At 51.2% G+C, this 15,378-nt stretch overlaps 7 protein-coding genes across 7 annotated transcripts; 5 read left to right on the forward strand and 2 right to left on the reverse strand.

Annotated features, from left to right (window-relative positions):
- Positions 1 to 589: 589 nt before the first annotated feature.
- On the reverse strand, positions 590 to 1,129 carry COCMIDRAFT_8508 (uncharacterized protein; the record flags this gene model as incomplete). The annotated part of the gene is made up of 2 exons (XM_007693449.1): positions 590 to 756; positions 982 to 1,129. 2 exons carry the CDS (start codon positions 1,127 to 1,129, stop codon positions 590 to 592), a joined length of 315 nt encoding a protein of 104 aa, XP_007691639.1.
- Positions 1,130 to 1,537: 408 nt separating this feature from the next.
- Positions 1,538 to 3,353, reverse strand: COCMIDRAFT_8509 (uncharacterized protein; the record flags this gene model as incomplete). The annotated part of the gene is made up of 4 exons (XM_007693450.1): positions 1,538 to 2,461; positions 2,520 to 3,003; positions 3,056 to 3,183; positions 3,237 to 3,353. 4 exons carry the CDS (start codon positions 3,351 to 3,353, stop codon positions 1,538 to 1,540), a joined length of 1,653 nt encoding a protein of 550 aa, XP_007691640.1.
- A 2,844-nt stretch (positions 3,354 to 6,197) lies between these two features.
- On the forward strand, positions 6,198 to 7,556 carry COCMIDRAFT_105101 (uncharacterized protein; the record flags this gene model as incomplete). Its single annotated transcript, XM_007693466.1, has 2 exons — positions 6,198 to 6,421; positions 6,482 to 7,556. The coding sequence occupies 2 exons, from the start codon at positions 6,198 to 6,200 to the stop codon at positions 7,554 to 7,556; spliced, it is 1,299 nt and encodes a 432-aa protein (XP_007691656.1).
- A 425-nt stretch (positions 7,557 to 7,981) lies between these two features.
- On the forward strand, positions 7,982 to 8,555 carry COCMIDRAFT_29460 (uncharacterized protein; the record flags this gene model as incomplete). Its single annotated transcript, XM_007693454.1, has 2 exons — positions 7,982 to 8,071; positions 8,307 to 8,555. The coding sequence occupies 2 exons, from the start codon at positions 7,982 to 7,984 to the stop codon at positions 8,553 to 8,555; spliced, it is 339 nt and encodes a 112-aa protein (XP_007691644.1).
- A 1,406-nt stretch (positions 8,556 to 9,961) lies between these two features.
- On the forward strand, positions 9,962 to 11,418 carry COCMIDRAFT_8511 (uncharacterized protein; the record flags this gene model as incomplete). Its single annotated transcript, XM_007693451.1, has 2 exons — positions 9,962 to 9,973; positions 10,114 to 11,418. The coding sequence occupies 2 exons, from the start codon at positions 9,962 to 9,964 to the stop codon at positions 11,416 to 11,418; spliced, it is 1,317 nt and encodes a 438-aa protein (XP_007691641.1).
- A 1,710-nt stretch (positions 11,419 to 13,128) lies between these two features.
- On the forward strand, positions 13,129 to 13,457 carry COCMIDRAFT_8512 (uncharacterized protein; the record flags this gene model as incomplete). Its single annotated transcript, XM_007693452.1, has 2 exons — positions 13,129 to 13,290; positions 13,389 to 13,457. The coding sequence occupies 2 exons, from the start codon at positions 13,129 to 13,131 to the stop codon at positions 13,455 to 13,457; spliced, it is 231 nt and encodes a 76-aa protein (XP_007691642.1).
- Positions 13,458 to 14,897: 1,440 nt separating this feature from the next.
- Positions 14,898 to 15,368, forward strand: COCMIDRAFT_105139 (uncharacterized protein; the record flags this gene model as incomplete). Its single annotated transcript, XM_007693467.1, has 2 exons — positions 14,898 to 15,035; positions 15,300 to 15,368. The coding sequence occupies 2 exons, from the start codon at positions 14,898 to 14,900 to the stop codon at positions 15,366 to 15,368; spliced, it is 207 nt and encodes a 68-aa protein (XP_007691657.1).
- Between the last annotated feature and the right edge of the window lie 10 nt (positions 15,369 to 15,378).

Genomic DNA, 15,378 nt, shown 5'->3' on the forward strand with positions numbered 1-15,378 from the left:
TTTGGCCCCCAGTCATGGAGTTGGGTGTGGTGTTGTAATGAACAGTTTGCGTTCGGGTCGGGTCGTCTTTATGATGAATTGAAGAAAAAGGAGGAAAAGAGAGATTATGTATGGGCAGGGGGGGGGGGGGGGGGAATTAGTTTCACTTCTCTACTCTCCTTTACAACAACTATGTAATGAAATCCTTTTTTTCTCTCTCTCTTTGTTGGTGTTAAGAGTTGTGGAAGATGTATGGAAGAAGATGTAACATGAATGTGTTCACTTGCTTGTTTGAGAACAGGGGGACAAGTACTGTTTGTGTATGCATAGACTCGGCATAAAACGAGGCTTGCTAGCATGCAACGGAGAAGAGGGTCTCAAGAACACCTCATCATCATCATCATCATCACCACACTACCACGCACTTTCCAAAGCCCACAAGACGGTCAATATAACAAACTCAAATTATTCCATTGAAAACATTAAGATTCATTTCGCCCTGCACACAGGCTACTCAGGCTACTTTTTCTTCAATCCCTCATCCCTCATAAGATATGCAAACCTTACTCGCAGTCATTACTTCTCCTCCATCCCTACCCCCATATCATCCTCAAATCCTGCCCTTAACCTCTCCCTTAACCTCCGCCGCCTTCCCTTTGGCCTGACCCGTAACCTCCGCTGCCTTTCCCTTTGCCTCACCCGCAACCTGGCTCGCCTGGCCCTTGGCCTCTTCGGTGGTGTTGGGTGTAGCTTCCTTGACGGCGTTGGCGACTTCCTCTGTTTGATGACATTATGCGTTAGCTATTTATCTTTTTTTAAAAAAAATAATAATATATATAGTGTATAGTGTATAGTAGATGAGAGGAGGATAGAGAGGGGGAGGAAGGACCATATGATGTTGTCATGTTCTCGGCTAACGCAGGAAGCGTTAGGGAGGATAGGTAGAAGAGGGTAAATGGAGGAGGGAGAGTGATGGGAGAGAGCGGGAGAGAGAGAACATACCGCCCTTCTCGATACCCTTTACAGCGGCACCAGAGATAGTCTTGTCGATTGTCTTTGCAGCATCCTTGATAGCTTCTACGGGGCCCTTGCGAGCAACGGGGGTGGTGCTGAAGAGGCGGACCTGGCGGGCGAGTTGTTGACGGAACATGTTTGTTTATTTTTCTTTGTTCGATGTTATATGGTTTCGAGGGCTCGGACGTAGATGTTTCTGAAAGGGAGAAGAAGTTGGCAATTGAAGCTTGAAAGTGAAGAGTGTGACGAGTGCGGGCGACACGACAGCTCTTTAAAGGATAGGTGGGAGAGGTGGAGTTAGTTGGTAGTTGCTGTGGTATGACGTCGATGTGATCAGCCAAGGAAAAGTGGGTATACTACGCGCATGCCGCATGTGCATGCGGAGTGAACATCGCGATTTGTGAATTTCTGCATCTGAGGAACGCCCGATTTCTTGCATGTGAAGTCTGTTATTAACAATACTTGTTCGTCTAAGTGATTACTATCCTTTGCTGTTTCCATTGTCCATTGTTCTTGTGATTAATTATTTCCTTTTTACAACGTCTTAGTATAGCGCCTTCTGCCACCATGCACACCTAGCATTAGCATTCCTATCGCGAACCTCTTCAAAACCAGTAATGTCGAGCTCCAGAACAGTTGCATTCGGCCCGTACACTTGGAATTCCTTGACGCCAACCGCATCTGGGACGCCCGTCTCCGCAAAGCTTGTAATGAATTCTTGCAGAGCCCTAGCTACAGTAGCGTTGCGGACGCTATCTGAAAGGGCACCGCCGTCGTAATAAGTGTATGGCACATCCTGTCCGTGTAGAGCTGGGGGAACGGCGAAAAGATAGACATATGTCTCGTTTCCATACGCCTCTGAGAGGAAGTAGGTGTTGCAAGTAAAGGCGCTCTCGGCAACAATTAGTTTACCACGCTCGTAGTCGTTTGTATAACCCAGGGAGCCGTCAAAAACCGGTGGGTACAGGGTATCTACAATATAATCAATCGTTGACTGCGGTGCATTGGCGTATGATTGTCCGACTTGGGCTCGTAGCGCAGTTGAGGTATTCACTGAGGTAGGCGTAAAGACGGCTCCTTCGTCAGCATTGTAACCAATCATGACGCGTACGTCCTTGTCGAATCGTCCCTGGGCTAGGAGCAGGCCGGGTTGGAGCGGAACGAAGTCTCCATCCACGACGGGTCCATAAGTATAGGAGCCGTATGGGGAATCGTAAATGATTTGCTGGGCATTGGCGCGAATGACGTCGTCAGACGATAGAGCACGGAGCTCAGCCAGAGATGTAGCGCCGGTTAGGTTGAGATACTTGTCGTATACAGTCTCTTGGGTAATAAGGGAGTTGACCGGCTGCCAACCAGGGCTCTGCGGAATCGCTTGCTGGAAGGGAGCTGGGCCCTTGGAACCTCCATATGCGGTAATCTGGTGCATGATGGAACCTCCACCTGCACTCTCTCCGAAAACGGTTACCTATTGAGAAGGTCAGTCATGTCTGATATGAAAAAAAGCAGAACTTGTTTTGACTCACTCGGTTCTTGTCACCGCCGAAGAGATGAATGTTCTCTTGAACCCACTCGAGCGCCAAACGCTGGTCGTACAAGCCCAGGTTAGATGTACCTCCCTCCGACTGGAAAGACGGTCCTCCCATCCAGCCCAAAGCACCCAGACGGTAGTTCATAGCAACGTAGATGACATCTCCGTTAGTCGAGTTTCCAGACGCAGCAAGCAGACCGGCGGGGTTAGCATTCTTTGAGCCTCCGGTGTATCCACCACCGTAAATCCATACGAGAACTGGAGCTCCGAATCCTTTACCGGCGCTCTCAAAGACATCCTCGGGCACAAAAACGTCGAGGAAGAGGCAATCTTCGGATTCTCGAGGGTCACGTGGTGGGACTACGGCGCTGGCATTGGCTCCTGATGGTACATAGGGGATTGGCGGTCGTCCTAGTGCTTGCGCAACCAACGACGCTGTAACAGTTGCCCCCCATGCGCCATTAGCTTGTGGGCAGATCCTACACTTGTAAGCAAGAAATTCGCCGCATAGTTTTGAATTGACGGAAGTACCTTGATTCATCGCCGTTGTTGATTGCCGACCGGTTCGTTGCTGGGGCCTGGGGTGGTGCCCATCTCAACTCGCCGACAGGAGGCGCCGCATATCGAATATTCGAAAAATTGTAGAAGTTACCAGTTTCCTACGTGAAAATCAGAATCACCAACCACAGTTGCGATGACGACACAAACGTACATTAAATCCCGAAGCGCGGTAGACTTGGTAGCCCAGGTCAACAGTAGGCAGTGACGACGAGTTCTGAGCGTACACCGCACCCAAAAGGGCCGCTGTAGCAGCACCGACACGAAACATATTAAGTACGTAGCAAACCGGGAGAGAGTAAACGGAACGCAACGCAAGACAAGAAAAAACCACAACAGCCAAGCGGAGGACCTAAGCATTATTTGTTTTCCCCCGGGGAGCTCACTTCGCCTCGCTCATTACCAAATAATGATCTACCCTACCGCGGCATTGGCATTGGCAAGGTAGGCAAAACGCCGCTTTTTAAGCCAAAAGTAGCCACCAACCCCCAATATACACGACCTTTGTTGTCCAATCTTACCGAGGCTAGTGTTGGTGGACAGCATTCTTTAGCACATTACGCTCAAGTAGCCGCAAACAGAAAGTAAGCTCAATGCGCAAGCCACTCTCAGTAGAGTTAACCGTGAAGGGGGAGGGGGGAAGGTCCAGACTACAGCTCGACTGGGTAACATATGGCCGGATTATGTGGCTATGTGGAGTATAGAATGTATACGTCATGGGGGCGCGGAAGCGCTCGGCGGTACAGCGCATGAATTAATTCGTCCGTGGAAGTATTCCCTCAGAATCATTTCAGTATCGACACTGTCCTGTCCTGGCTGCGTTGATATGTTTTTGATTTCAGGGTCAAGTATTGTTTATGCTACAAGGCACGTGGGTGAGCTATACACGGGTAACTTTTGACAGTCGAAACAAATGGAACGTAGAGTATCTTTTTGGACCCAGCAACACGGCACCCGCCCCCAAGATTCATCTCAGCTGCAACGATGCTGCGATGCGAGCTCCGCATTGACAAACCCGCACTAAGATCTTGTTCCCCACCTCGACGCCTTGCCTAAGGCAGGCTTTGGGCCGAGGTACCCGTGTGTTGTCGCTGACGACCCTAGTCTCGTCCTGGGCGGAGTAAGTAAGATGCGGAGTAAAAAAAAGGGCTGACAGAAAGGCGGAGGGACGGATAAAGAAAGTCGAGAGAGAAAGAAAGAATAAAGTTACTCGGGAAAAGGAAGCTTCAATAGTGTCTAGTAGAACTCGGTGTGTCGCACGACGTTCGGGGCTTTAGTAGCCTTACTTTACTAGTCCCCTGGAGCCGTCCTTGTTTACCGGCTCAACACCCGATCTCAATCCATAAACCTTCTTTCAGGACCTATATTAAGATCTTATTACACATGTATTGCATGTAAGCGCCCAGATAACGGGGAAACCAAGAGATACGCCCCATGTGGCTCATTTGGGGAACCTGGTTTAGATGATGATAAAATGTAATTACACACACACACATACAAGGGCATGGCGCACCAGAGGTAGTAAGTAAGTAAGCGGCGTGTCTTGGGACTTGATTACCACTTGAACAATGCTTACAAGCTACTCTCCCAACTGGCAACTTTGACGAACATCCATACACAGTAGTCTCGTCACGCGGGAGCTATAAGTTGCAAAAAAGAGTCACGTGGAGCAGTATCCATGTCAGTAGTGACACTCACCTCCCGTCCGCCCATCTGCCATCTGCCCATCTGCCGTTGTTTTTGTTTTTTCCCCACCCCCTAAAAGAGAAGGGGCAAAGCAAAGCCAAGGGCATCATCACCCAACCGTCATTCTCTAACACCTCAAAAGCAAAAAGCAAAAAGTACATTCATGCTGCGTTAACCCATGACCAACCCTTCTTACTTACCCATTGTGCAACATATACGACACACAAGTGGTATGTGTAAGAAGAAGGAGAGGAGGAGGAGAAAAAAAAGCAGCCCTTGCAACCGTCAGACACAGCAAACGCAAACCGTGACACAATGCTCGCACGCGCACCGCATACGCACGGTACTACAGTAACACAAAGCACAAGCGTCGCAAAAAAAAAACAACAACAACAACAAGCGGTGACTCTGGCTTTGGTTAATGCCGACTGAGTCGCGTTCGTCTCGAGAGTTTGGAGGAAGCACAGATAAGCAAAAAGAAAAGAAAAGAAAGAATTTGCGGCGGGCAGCAAAGAAGACAAACAAATGGTCATGACATATGGACGACGACGACGACGACGAACGGCTAATAGGGCTAAGCTAGTGCTGCTGCTGCTGCGTGTACGTGCGCGTGCCCACGCGGCATTTTTGTTCTAGAATGTTGATAGTACCGGTATATAGTTTAAGAAAAGGTTCACAAAAAAAACTATCGGGATATTTTTGAAATTATGTTTTTTTTTGGAATGATTTAGGACACGGAGAGGGGAAGGGGGCGGAGACCAAACGGCGTCAAGTTCAGCTTTAGATAGCGTTTATTATCTTACAAGTACAGTGTTATAATTAAGGCAACGCCCATGTTTCAGGTTGGAGGTAGGGAGGGAGGGACGGGGGGGAGGCATGATTACCCTCGTGGCAAAAACCAAAGAGGCGAAAGCCTACCTACCAGTAGGTTGTACAACCGACGCATCGCAAGCCCTGTCAGTTGCCGTGCGTTGTCGCCGCCGCACGCCGCCGCCACCCTCCCCCCCAATCCAAGACAGCGGGAAGGAAAAACGAAGCTAGTACTGGACTGGACCTGCAACTCATCATGCGCATGGTGAATTAAGAGGGGGGCTCGACCCTGACCGACTAAACTCCACCTATAGAGTAGACTACAACTACACTAATCCAACACCTCTTCTTTCCTTTCCCCACCCGTCCAACACACACCCACTTCCTGTGCGATAACAGAAACAAAAAAGAAGAAGAAGATATGCAGCGGTCGACCTTGCCATGATGATTTCGGGTGATTTTGGTGGTGCTGAAGTTTACGCAACAAGAAGCGCACGCTGAAAGCGATTGCTTTTCTGCAAGGTTGAGCCTAGTTGTGTGTGTGTGTGAGAGAGAGAGAGAGAGAGAGAGAATTTGGGGGTAGGGGCGCTGCTGTCGGTGAGAGAAAACGGAAACGGCCATGGATAAGTTTCAGCGCGGACATCACACTCATTCGACGCCAGCGTCCGAACGCACAAGGAGCCGGGCTCCGACTGCGACGGGGGACAGGACGATTGCGAAGAAGAGATCGAGTTTGGGACGGGCAGCGGGAGGGTTCCAAAGCAGACTGCTTGCGTCGTTGAGGAGTAGGAGGAAGAGCGACAACAATGGGCTAGCGCCGAGCAGCAGCAGCAGCCCCTCGAGGTACGTGCTGTGTCAAATCATGTATCACACGCCCAGTCGCTCATTACAGCCAAGCAGCAGCCCGTTTCTGGATGCATTGTTCCGCCTGCCAGATGAGCTTCACATTTACATGCTACGCGAGCTTTGCGTCGCTGACTTGCTTGCATTGCGACGGACCTCGCGCGTGCTCAACATGCTGGTTATGGAGAATGCGCCGGCCCTGGTGCGGTACTGGGTCAAACACCGCATGGGCAATCTTCACCTGCAACTGTACCCTGCGCCGAGGCCCAATGCTATCGACTTTCCCTTTTTACTGACAATGAGACGGCGACACATCGCGTCCCTAAGGTTGACGCGGCAGCTTGCCGATCACCTGGTAGGCGAGCCGGTGGAGCCAGCAGTGTCCCCACGCCAGATGCAGCTGTGGTCCTCGGTCTATGAACGCATGCTCCCTCTGGTCTTTGGCGTGGGATACTTTCTCGACGAGCACAGACGGCTGCTGTTGGAGAGAGACCTCGGACGTATACGACCGCGCTCACGGATTGGCTACCATGTCCGCACAACACCGGGAATTGCCGACCAAGAGAGGAAGATTGTCAAGAATCTGGACGCACCACTGCGGCTGCAGTACTTTTACATGTACTGCTTCATAGTGCAGGTGCTGCTGCGGAAGACACGGCGGGCGAGTAGTGCTGAAGCAGTGGCAACGTTTCTACGTGGATGGTCCCACCAACCGGCGTGCTACGAAGACGTTGCCTTTTTCCTGATACTGGGCGGTATAGGCCGGGTGGCCAAATTGCTCGCGTGCCCAACGTACAGCGAGCGGAGACGGTACCTGCTTTCGTTCCGGACACACATGTCGCCGCACACGAGCAAGTGCTGGAGAAGGCACTGGAAGGATGCAGGCGTAGTATCACCGGCTTTACTCGACGACATTCCTTGCACGCAGATTGGTATTACGCAGCTAGACCAGATCTGGGCTCCACTGATTGCCCAGATGATGGGGCCTGGATCCAGGGACTGCAGTGAACTGGAAAAGAGACGCTACGAGGAACTAAAGCTGTCGGGCAAGTTCATCAACGAAGTGATGGGGTACGACATCCTGCAGGGCCGTGCAGCAGATGGGGGCGAGCTTGACGATGACCACGAGCCATGAAAAAAAAATATGTATGTATCATGGGTTAGCAGGGGAGTTGCTCTAGGTACATAGTGGAAGGAGAGAAAGAGAAAAAAACTCTTGTATCGGTACCATTGAAGTGCCGTGCATGTTTGTTGTTAGGTTCTGACACATGTATGGTGCCGGGCAATCTCCGCTGGTTTAGCGGTTAAAGAGGCTTTTGTGTTTTGGTGTGGCTTAGTTTGTGCTTAAAGATGCAAGTAGCCCACACGTATTACGTACAGGACCGGTGGACTAGCGCGGTATAGTGGTCTAGTTTGAATGGAGGTCTGTGGACCCTGCAGAAGTCACGATGGAGGGTTTTTGTTGGTGAGTGACATTAGGCTTGGCGTGGTTTTTTTTGCATGTGCTTGACCTTAAGAGGAGGGCGTCAAGCAAGCTACCCACTGTGGTCTGGGCTTAGCATGTCAACGGCGGGTGTTGTGTGGTTCGATGGGACAGGGCGAGACAAGGGGACGGTTGGAGAAGCGTCGTTGACAGGTGGAGACGTGGAGGTAGGTGGTGGGGTAGAGTGGTGGTGTATGTGGGATATTGCGACATGCACCGTAGTGGGATGTGTGTATTTTTGTTTTGCTGGATTGGGGCAAGGTGGCAGGTGGGTGGCGGATAAGATAGAGAGATTGAGATGTCGCCAGAGCCAGAGTCAGAGCCATAGAGAGGGCGAGCGGCCAGACCCTGGAGGGGTTGCCGTGATGGGCGGAAAAGGTCGAGTCTGTGCGTGTCTTCTAGAAAGCAGCGAGTGAGGGGAGTGGAGCTCGGCTGTGGCTCTGCAGCAGACTGGCCGATGTGCAGCGAGGGGCGCAGCCAATGGCATCGAGGCGAATTTTGCCGCAGCGTCAGTGGGCCGTAGCAGAGTTGGAGTGTGAGTGGCAGTGGCAGCAGCAGCAGCAGCAGCTGGGACGGCATTACCCATTACCTACGACCCACGTCCTGGCTGCACGCACGCGACATGACGGCAATTCAGCCGCTGCTGATTAACGGTGACGGGCGAGACGGATAAGTGTGCTGCAAGTAGAATAGAGGGAACGTCGAGTCAAGGTAGGGTGCAACGGGCAGCATAGACAACAGGGAGCATCCAAGACGGCTTGACAGTCTTGGGGCGTTTCAGGCAAAAGCAAAGGCACGCAGTAGTGTGGTAGTGCAGTAGGAGGTATAGGCATAGGCAAAGCGAAAGGGAAGGGGAAAAGGGACAAGGCAAGGGCGGGTGCAGGTCAATTGTGCTTGTACTTGCAAATGAATGGTTCCGTTCCGTGGCAGATTGGCATGACGTGCAGAGAGCCAGATAGGCAGGCAAGCAGGCACGCACACGCAGACTGGCCCAGCTGCATCGGGAAGGGAGGATGGATCGAGACGAGGCTGCGTCATTGGCTGCGAGTCGGCGAAGCGCGGATGGGGTGGATGTGCATGGATGGGATGGGTGGATGCGCGGATGGAGTGACAGCGCGACAGCCCGAGATGAGAAACGCAAACGCGAGGAGACTAGGTGTGTGTGTGCGGAATTACCTGGCGGGCCAAAGAATACTTGCATGATGCTGCTACTAGGTGTAGTGTAGGGTAGTGTACAGTACATTCCAACACATGCCAACACCCACCCACCATCACCACCATCATCATCATCATCATCGTCATCATCGCCATGACGTGCATCCAGCCTAATGTACAGACATGTATGTGTACTTGGATACAGTAGTGTACATATGTACATGTCTACTTTCATGTGCCCTTCCTCCTCTCTCGCCTTGGGTGCGTCTGGGGCGTCTGCAAACTGCAATGGGCGCACCACCAGCCCCAACGGCGGCGCAGCCAATGGCGGGCCGTTGATGCTGACCGCAACAACAGGCCGCATGCATCCCGGTCGCTGTAGCGTCGGCTCTTGGACAGTTGCTCCGCAGCCCCCGTAATCCGTAATTGCTCCTACCACTTGCACCCAAGCCCAGACGAAGCCAGCATGCGAACTAAAATCCCGCTGCTCTCTATGAATGCCCTACTGCGCCAGTCCCAGCCCTAGCGTCGTCCTACACGCCCAAGCCCCAAACCATATAATCCCAAGAGCCCGGCCCAGTGTTTGCGACCACCACCAACAGGTCCCCATCCAAGTGCCATCCCTTCCACTTCCTCCACCCTCCACCCTCCCCGACTCTCTCCACGAGACACCACCACCACTACTACCTTCCCATACACCGGCGCACCACCCTCACTCCACCACACCCGTCCTCCCTCCACTCACAGCAGCCACCCACCACCCCATCTCTCCGCCGGCTCAAGTTTCGCGCGGCAACTACGCCTGTCTGGGCTACCCATCAGTCAGCTGAGCCACCACTCCCGACCCCACCATTACACACTGCCAAACACCATGAGACGATAGAGATTAGATAGCAGCAAATATGGACTTTACGGTAAGCACCCGCGCGCTTGTCCCTGCTTCCTTTCCCCAAAACATGACCTGGCTTGTCCCGGCCCGTCATGTGTCCCCAACCTCGCCTCCCTCCCTCCCTTCCTCCCGAACAAGCATCACGGCTAACGCGACGCCTCCTAGATTTCGCTCGCGCACTTTTGCGAAGTCCACGGTCCTACCTCCATCATCTGTACCCAAGCATCCACCTCGCCCTGCGGCTCCTGCAACCCATGCGTCACACCCCCATCCGACGAGCCCCATTCGGCCTGCTCTTATAATGGCCTGTACGACCAGCCCACCTCTCTCAAGCTGAACCCGCGCGCCCCTCAGCTCAACTCTCCCTTTGACTCGCCGCCCACGAGCCCAAACTCGCCCTCACACAACCCATACTTCCCCAGTTGCTCCTCGTCATCCGCCGGCAGCAGCTTCGGCGGAAGGAGACCTAGCAGCACTCTCGAATCAGACTCGGACGTATGCGAAAACTGCCAAATGGTAGTTCCCCAAAAGTACAGCGACAAGATTCCCAACGGCGCCCCCGGCAGCCCCACCAAGGACGGACGAGGAAGGAACGGTAGTCCCGTGTTACGCAGCTCACAAAGCTATCCTGTACGACGCCCTATTTCGCGCGATGATGTCAGCAGTACCGATTCGTCAGACGTCTCAGACACCGAACAGTCGGCTTCCTTCCAGAGTGGCAACTCGAGCTTGTATCCAGACTCGGTACCCGCCTCGCCCTCTCTTAGCTCAAGAAGCATCCACACCCACACCCTCAACTACATCTCCACCAGCCAGCCACAGTCGCCCAGCACCTACTCTCTCTTGCGACGCACCTGCATCCGAACTTTGTCGACCGAGGTCCTCCCTCTTAGCAAGCCGTCTGGGCCCATAATGTTTGGAGACTCGGTCGCCGGCTACACTATTGCCTATGTCTTTCGTCTGCAGGATCCGCGATCGCGAGGAGCTAAGCGCACCTATGCGCTCATTGCCATGGCCGGTCGCGACTGTCGCAGAGCCACAAAGGCCATGGTCAAGATTACCGAAGCTTTCGAGGGCATCGCCAACAGAATCATTTCCTTGGCCGATAGGGTTCTTGAGCGAGAGAGTGCAGCTTCGCAAAGCATACCGCGTCCAGCGACGGCCATGCCCGCAACCACTCCTCCCCTCGGCACTTCGGCGTCCTCGACATCCTCAACAACCTCACAGCTATTGTCGCCCCAGAAGGAACGGACATCGTCGACCACCAGTGCACCCAGTTTCCGCAACATCACTCCTGTCTCTTCTTTCTTGTCTGCCAAAAAGCTCGATCCCGATGGCTTCCCTCGTGTGTCTCGTGACGTGATGAAGGCCAAGAGCCTGATTGAGATTGTCGGCCAGGAAAACTTCTTCGTCGACCTTCACACCCTCTTCTGCCGACTGCTACACTCTTTGATCAAGCAGTACGGATAGATTGTTCCCAGCTGTCGCTTCCTCTTTAGCGGTCCACCCTTTACTTTCTCTTCGTTGTATGTCTTACTCATTGTTGCATTTCCTACTAGTCGTTTCTCGTCGTGCGTTATAGCGTTTCCTTTTCCATTAGTTCCACAGTGTGTTGGAGCACCGGCGTTGGGGTACAACCACTTTTCTTCCAACGACATCGTTATCTTGCTTCGCGACTCACAGACCAGACGATCAAGGTCGAGTAGCTTTATACCCTGTTTGCGATACCCGAAGCTTCTTGTTTTTGTTGCCGGAACTGAGCAGTGCACATTAGATTCGTGCAACTTGACTCTTACAACGGCGTTCTGGAGAGGGTAATCGGGGATGCGAGTGTCGACGATGGCATGCTTACTACTATACTATGTCTCTAGTAGCGATGGCGTGATTAACGTCGTGGATGAGGTGATGGAAGAAGAACAGCAGTAGTCACAATATGAAGTTGTTAAGACGACATTTGATTTCCATAATGAGTACATTGCTGTGTGAAGTGTGCAAACTCTACTGGTCTATATGGCCATGTCTGCCTAAAGAGCCAAAACCTCATGTGCTGCATTAGGTTAGCTTGAGTACATGAGAGGCCTCAGTACACCCAGGCACAAGTATGAGCACAACTCAGTACTCAACTATCATATTGAACACGCTATTATTGAACTTCAGACCCTCACAATACTCTTCTGAAAAGCCACACGGTACATTTTTACTGTGGCTTACCCGCTTTCTCGCTTCCACGCTTCCTCGACCCGATTTCCGTCTCCCCTGCCACAAGCATATGGCCCACCCGTGCCGCTGCGCCGTCCTCCGATACCGGAAGTCTCCAACTACTTACTACCAGCATATTATGATTGCTCCGATCTGCAGGTCTGGAAGTGAGCAGTCTCCTGACAATAGAGCGAGTGATAAGTGGTACGCGGCTTTTTTTTTTTTGCTCGTCATGGTTTGATACGATATCGGCCCGGATCACTCGGCTGGCGGATGGGTGGCCTTGCATTGGATTTGACGTCATAGCCTTTTTCTCCACCACCATCGGATAGTGTCGATGCTAGACGGATACGGCAACGAAAAGCTCCGATACATGTCATAGCTTTGATCTTTTGCTGTTTTGCTCTTTCTTTAATTCTCCGTCTGTGGGGAAACAAGTGGCTGTGATTTAAGCATCATGGCTTGAGCCAAGTTTTCAACCGCCTGAAAGCCAAGTTTTTGAGACTCTCGTTCGAGCATGACGAACGTTGGTGCTGAAGCCATGGCCAAAAAGGAGTAATTGCCACGGAGGAATGTTCGTATATGGTCACCGTGTCTGATGATTTACACATGTGGACTGAACAGCTGGGGTTCATACAGGGTAGATCCGTTGAACTGACGTAGTTGGAGGTCACAGTATGACGAATGTCAGAACATCATGTGTAACTCTTTTCTGCTGCCACCGAGGAGTATACAAATGGAATCAAAAGTACACCTCATCATCCTTCTTAGACCACGCCATCGTCGATTTAACATCAACTGATTTTAGTCATCCAACCAACCACAGCAAAGTCTAAATCTAACCGACACTTTTAACTCGTAAGAACGCCCACCAATTCACCAAGCCACACACGCATGAACAAGAACGCTTACCAAAACAAGCAGTGTCATACCTCATCACCTCATCACCTTTACCTCCTGAGCCACATATTATACCTTACGATGGACTCTTTTACCGGAAACGGCTCAAACCAAGCCACATCCAACAACAACAACCAGCAAAAAGAAGATTACCTCGACAAGGGCCTTGACGCTGTAGAGAAGAAGTACGGCGGTGCATCAACCGAAGACACGCAAAAGTATCGAAGCGTGAATGAGAAAATTGTACGTCTCCACGGATCTCCTAGTGCTTCTCAGAACCAAGGGAGAACTACATAAAAAGAAAAAGAAACATGGACATCAAGCTAACAATCTGGAAATAGACCGATGGTGCACGCAACATGTTTGAAAAGGCGACTGGCAAGGATGTCCCCGACAAGATCTCCAACTGAGGACCCACCTTCGACCACTGCGTCCACGCCTAATAATAATAAGAACGGGTGCTGGAAGGATAGAATGCATAAACTGGACGACAAGTGGTCCAAAGTCCGCCCGTATGTTGAGAGGTTGAACGGAACGATTGTTCCGTTGCGCTCGGCAGAGGAGCAAGAGTGGGAACACCGAGCTATGGAGATGCATGCTGCTGCTGCCGTCCGTGAAGACTGCCAGAGACGAAGGGAGTTAGATGATGATGATAATACTGCTTGTACGAATAGAGAATGACTGATGATTAAATTTTCAACTATTGATTTCTTTAAACTTTAATCGTTCGAATCATGGTTTTTTTTTTCGTTTTCATCACGACACAAGTGAAGCAAAGGAAAAAAAGGTGGAAGCTGGTTGGAGGAGTATTTCTCACACCGCTTCTTACCTCGATTCGTCCTCTCCATCGCCAACACTACACATACAAAGAAAAAAAAGGACCGAAGACAACGCTCTCAACCACTTCTAGTTCTTTGCTTCATTTTTCCTTCTCTCTCTTCCTCGGAACTATACTTCTACACACTAGGATAGGTAAGCTTACACGCACGTAGTGGTAGTTGAGTTTCTGTAAGCCAACCAAATGCCCCGCGGCCCTATTCTTTTTTCTTACTTGCTTGCTTGCTTGCCTGCCTGATGGCAGATTGCTTGCTTGCACTATGCATGTGTCTAAGTGCTGCAGCAAGGTATGGCAATGCATGTACCCAAGTAAAGTACACTGGCGCGTATGTAATATGCATATGCACGATGCACGTGCTAAAGTGGTGCTGACGATGTACAGGATGCATGCAAGTGCAGGAAGAAGGCGCTAGACTTGAAGAGATGGCGGGGTCCGCTAGAGAAAGACGAGAACATGTGAAAGGAAGCAGGCAAGCTCCAAAAAAAATTAGAAGAAATTGTTGTGGGATAGGTAAGTAGTCTGTAACTACATACATTTGCTGTATTCCTTGAATACAAACATGAAATCAAACCCCAACACACCCATTTCCCCTGAACCACTCATTTCAAAGAATCCACAGCAGAAAAAAAAACATGTGAACCGCCCCCCTTCGCCATCTCGCGCGTGACACCCCATCACCCAAAAAACGCGCTACCCGCCTTATACTTTTACCTTTTACCCCGCCCCCACCACATCCACATCCACATCCACCCACCCACCCGTCCGTCCGTCTGCGGTCGATCCATCTGGATCCTCTGATCTTCGCATCCGCATCCCGCAAAAAAGAACCGCCCCAGTCGCAGTTCGCCTCACAAAAACAAAACACTCAGTTAACCTTTTTGTTTTCTCCCCGAGAGCAGTAAGACGTCCTCGCCCGCCCGCCTTGAATACCAAGACGACCAAGACACAGTCGCCGACACCCCAAACCAAACATCCTTTTGAAAAAAAAGAACAGGAAAGAGGGGAAATAAGGATGGCTAGTAATCCCAACCAAGGCAACGCTGCAGGAGGCAACGACTACCTCGACAAAGCCTTCAACACCGTCGCGAATAAATTCGGGGGTGAGCAAGGCAAGAAGATTGCAGCGAATAAGGGCTTGAGTGAAAAGATTGTATGTTTTTTTTCCTTTTCCTTTCCCATCTACCTTCCCATTTCCCCTTTACTCTACTCTACCCTTTCCCCACACATCTACGTTACCTAGCCCGCATCGGGAGACACGCACGTTCGGCAAACCAACCCTAGACAAGATGCGAGAGAGTTAAAAGGGAAAAGAGGGGGGGGGCGGGGTGCAAGAGAGAAAAGAAGAGGGGTTGTTATGAGAAGAAGAAGAAGAAAAAAAATAAGCTAATGAAAACGTGTGTGCCGACTACTTTAGACCGATGGAATGCGCAAAGCCTACGAAAAAGTAACGGGGAAGAAGGTTGATCCTAAGATTTCCAATTGAGACTAAAGGG

Source organism: Bipolaris oryzae (assembly GCF_000523455.1).
Source record: "Bipolaris oryzae ATCC 44560 unplaced genomic scaffold scaffold_166, whole genome shotgun sequence".
NCBI lineage: Eukaryota > Fungi > Ascomycota > Dothideomycetes > Pleosporales > Pleosporaceae > Bipolaris > Bipolaris oryzae.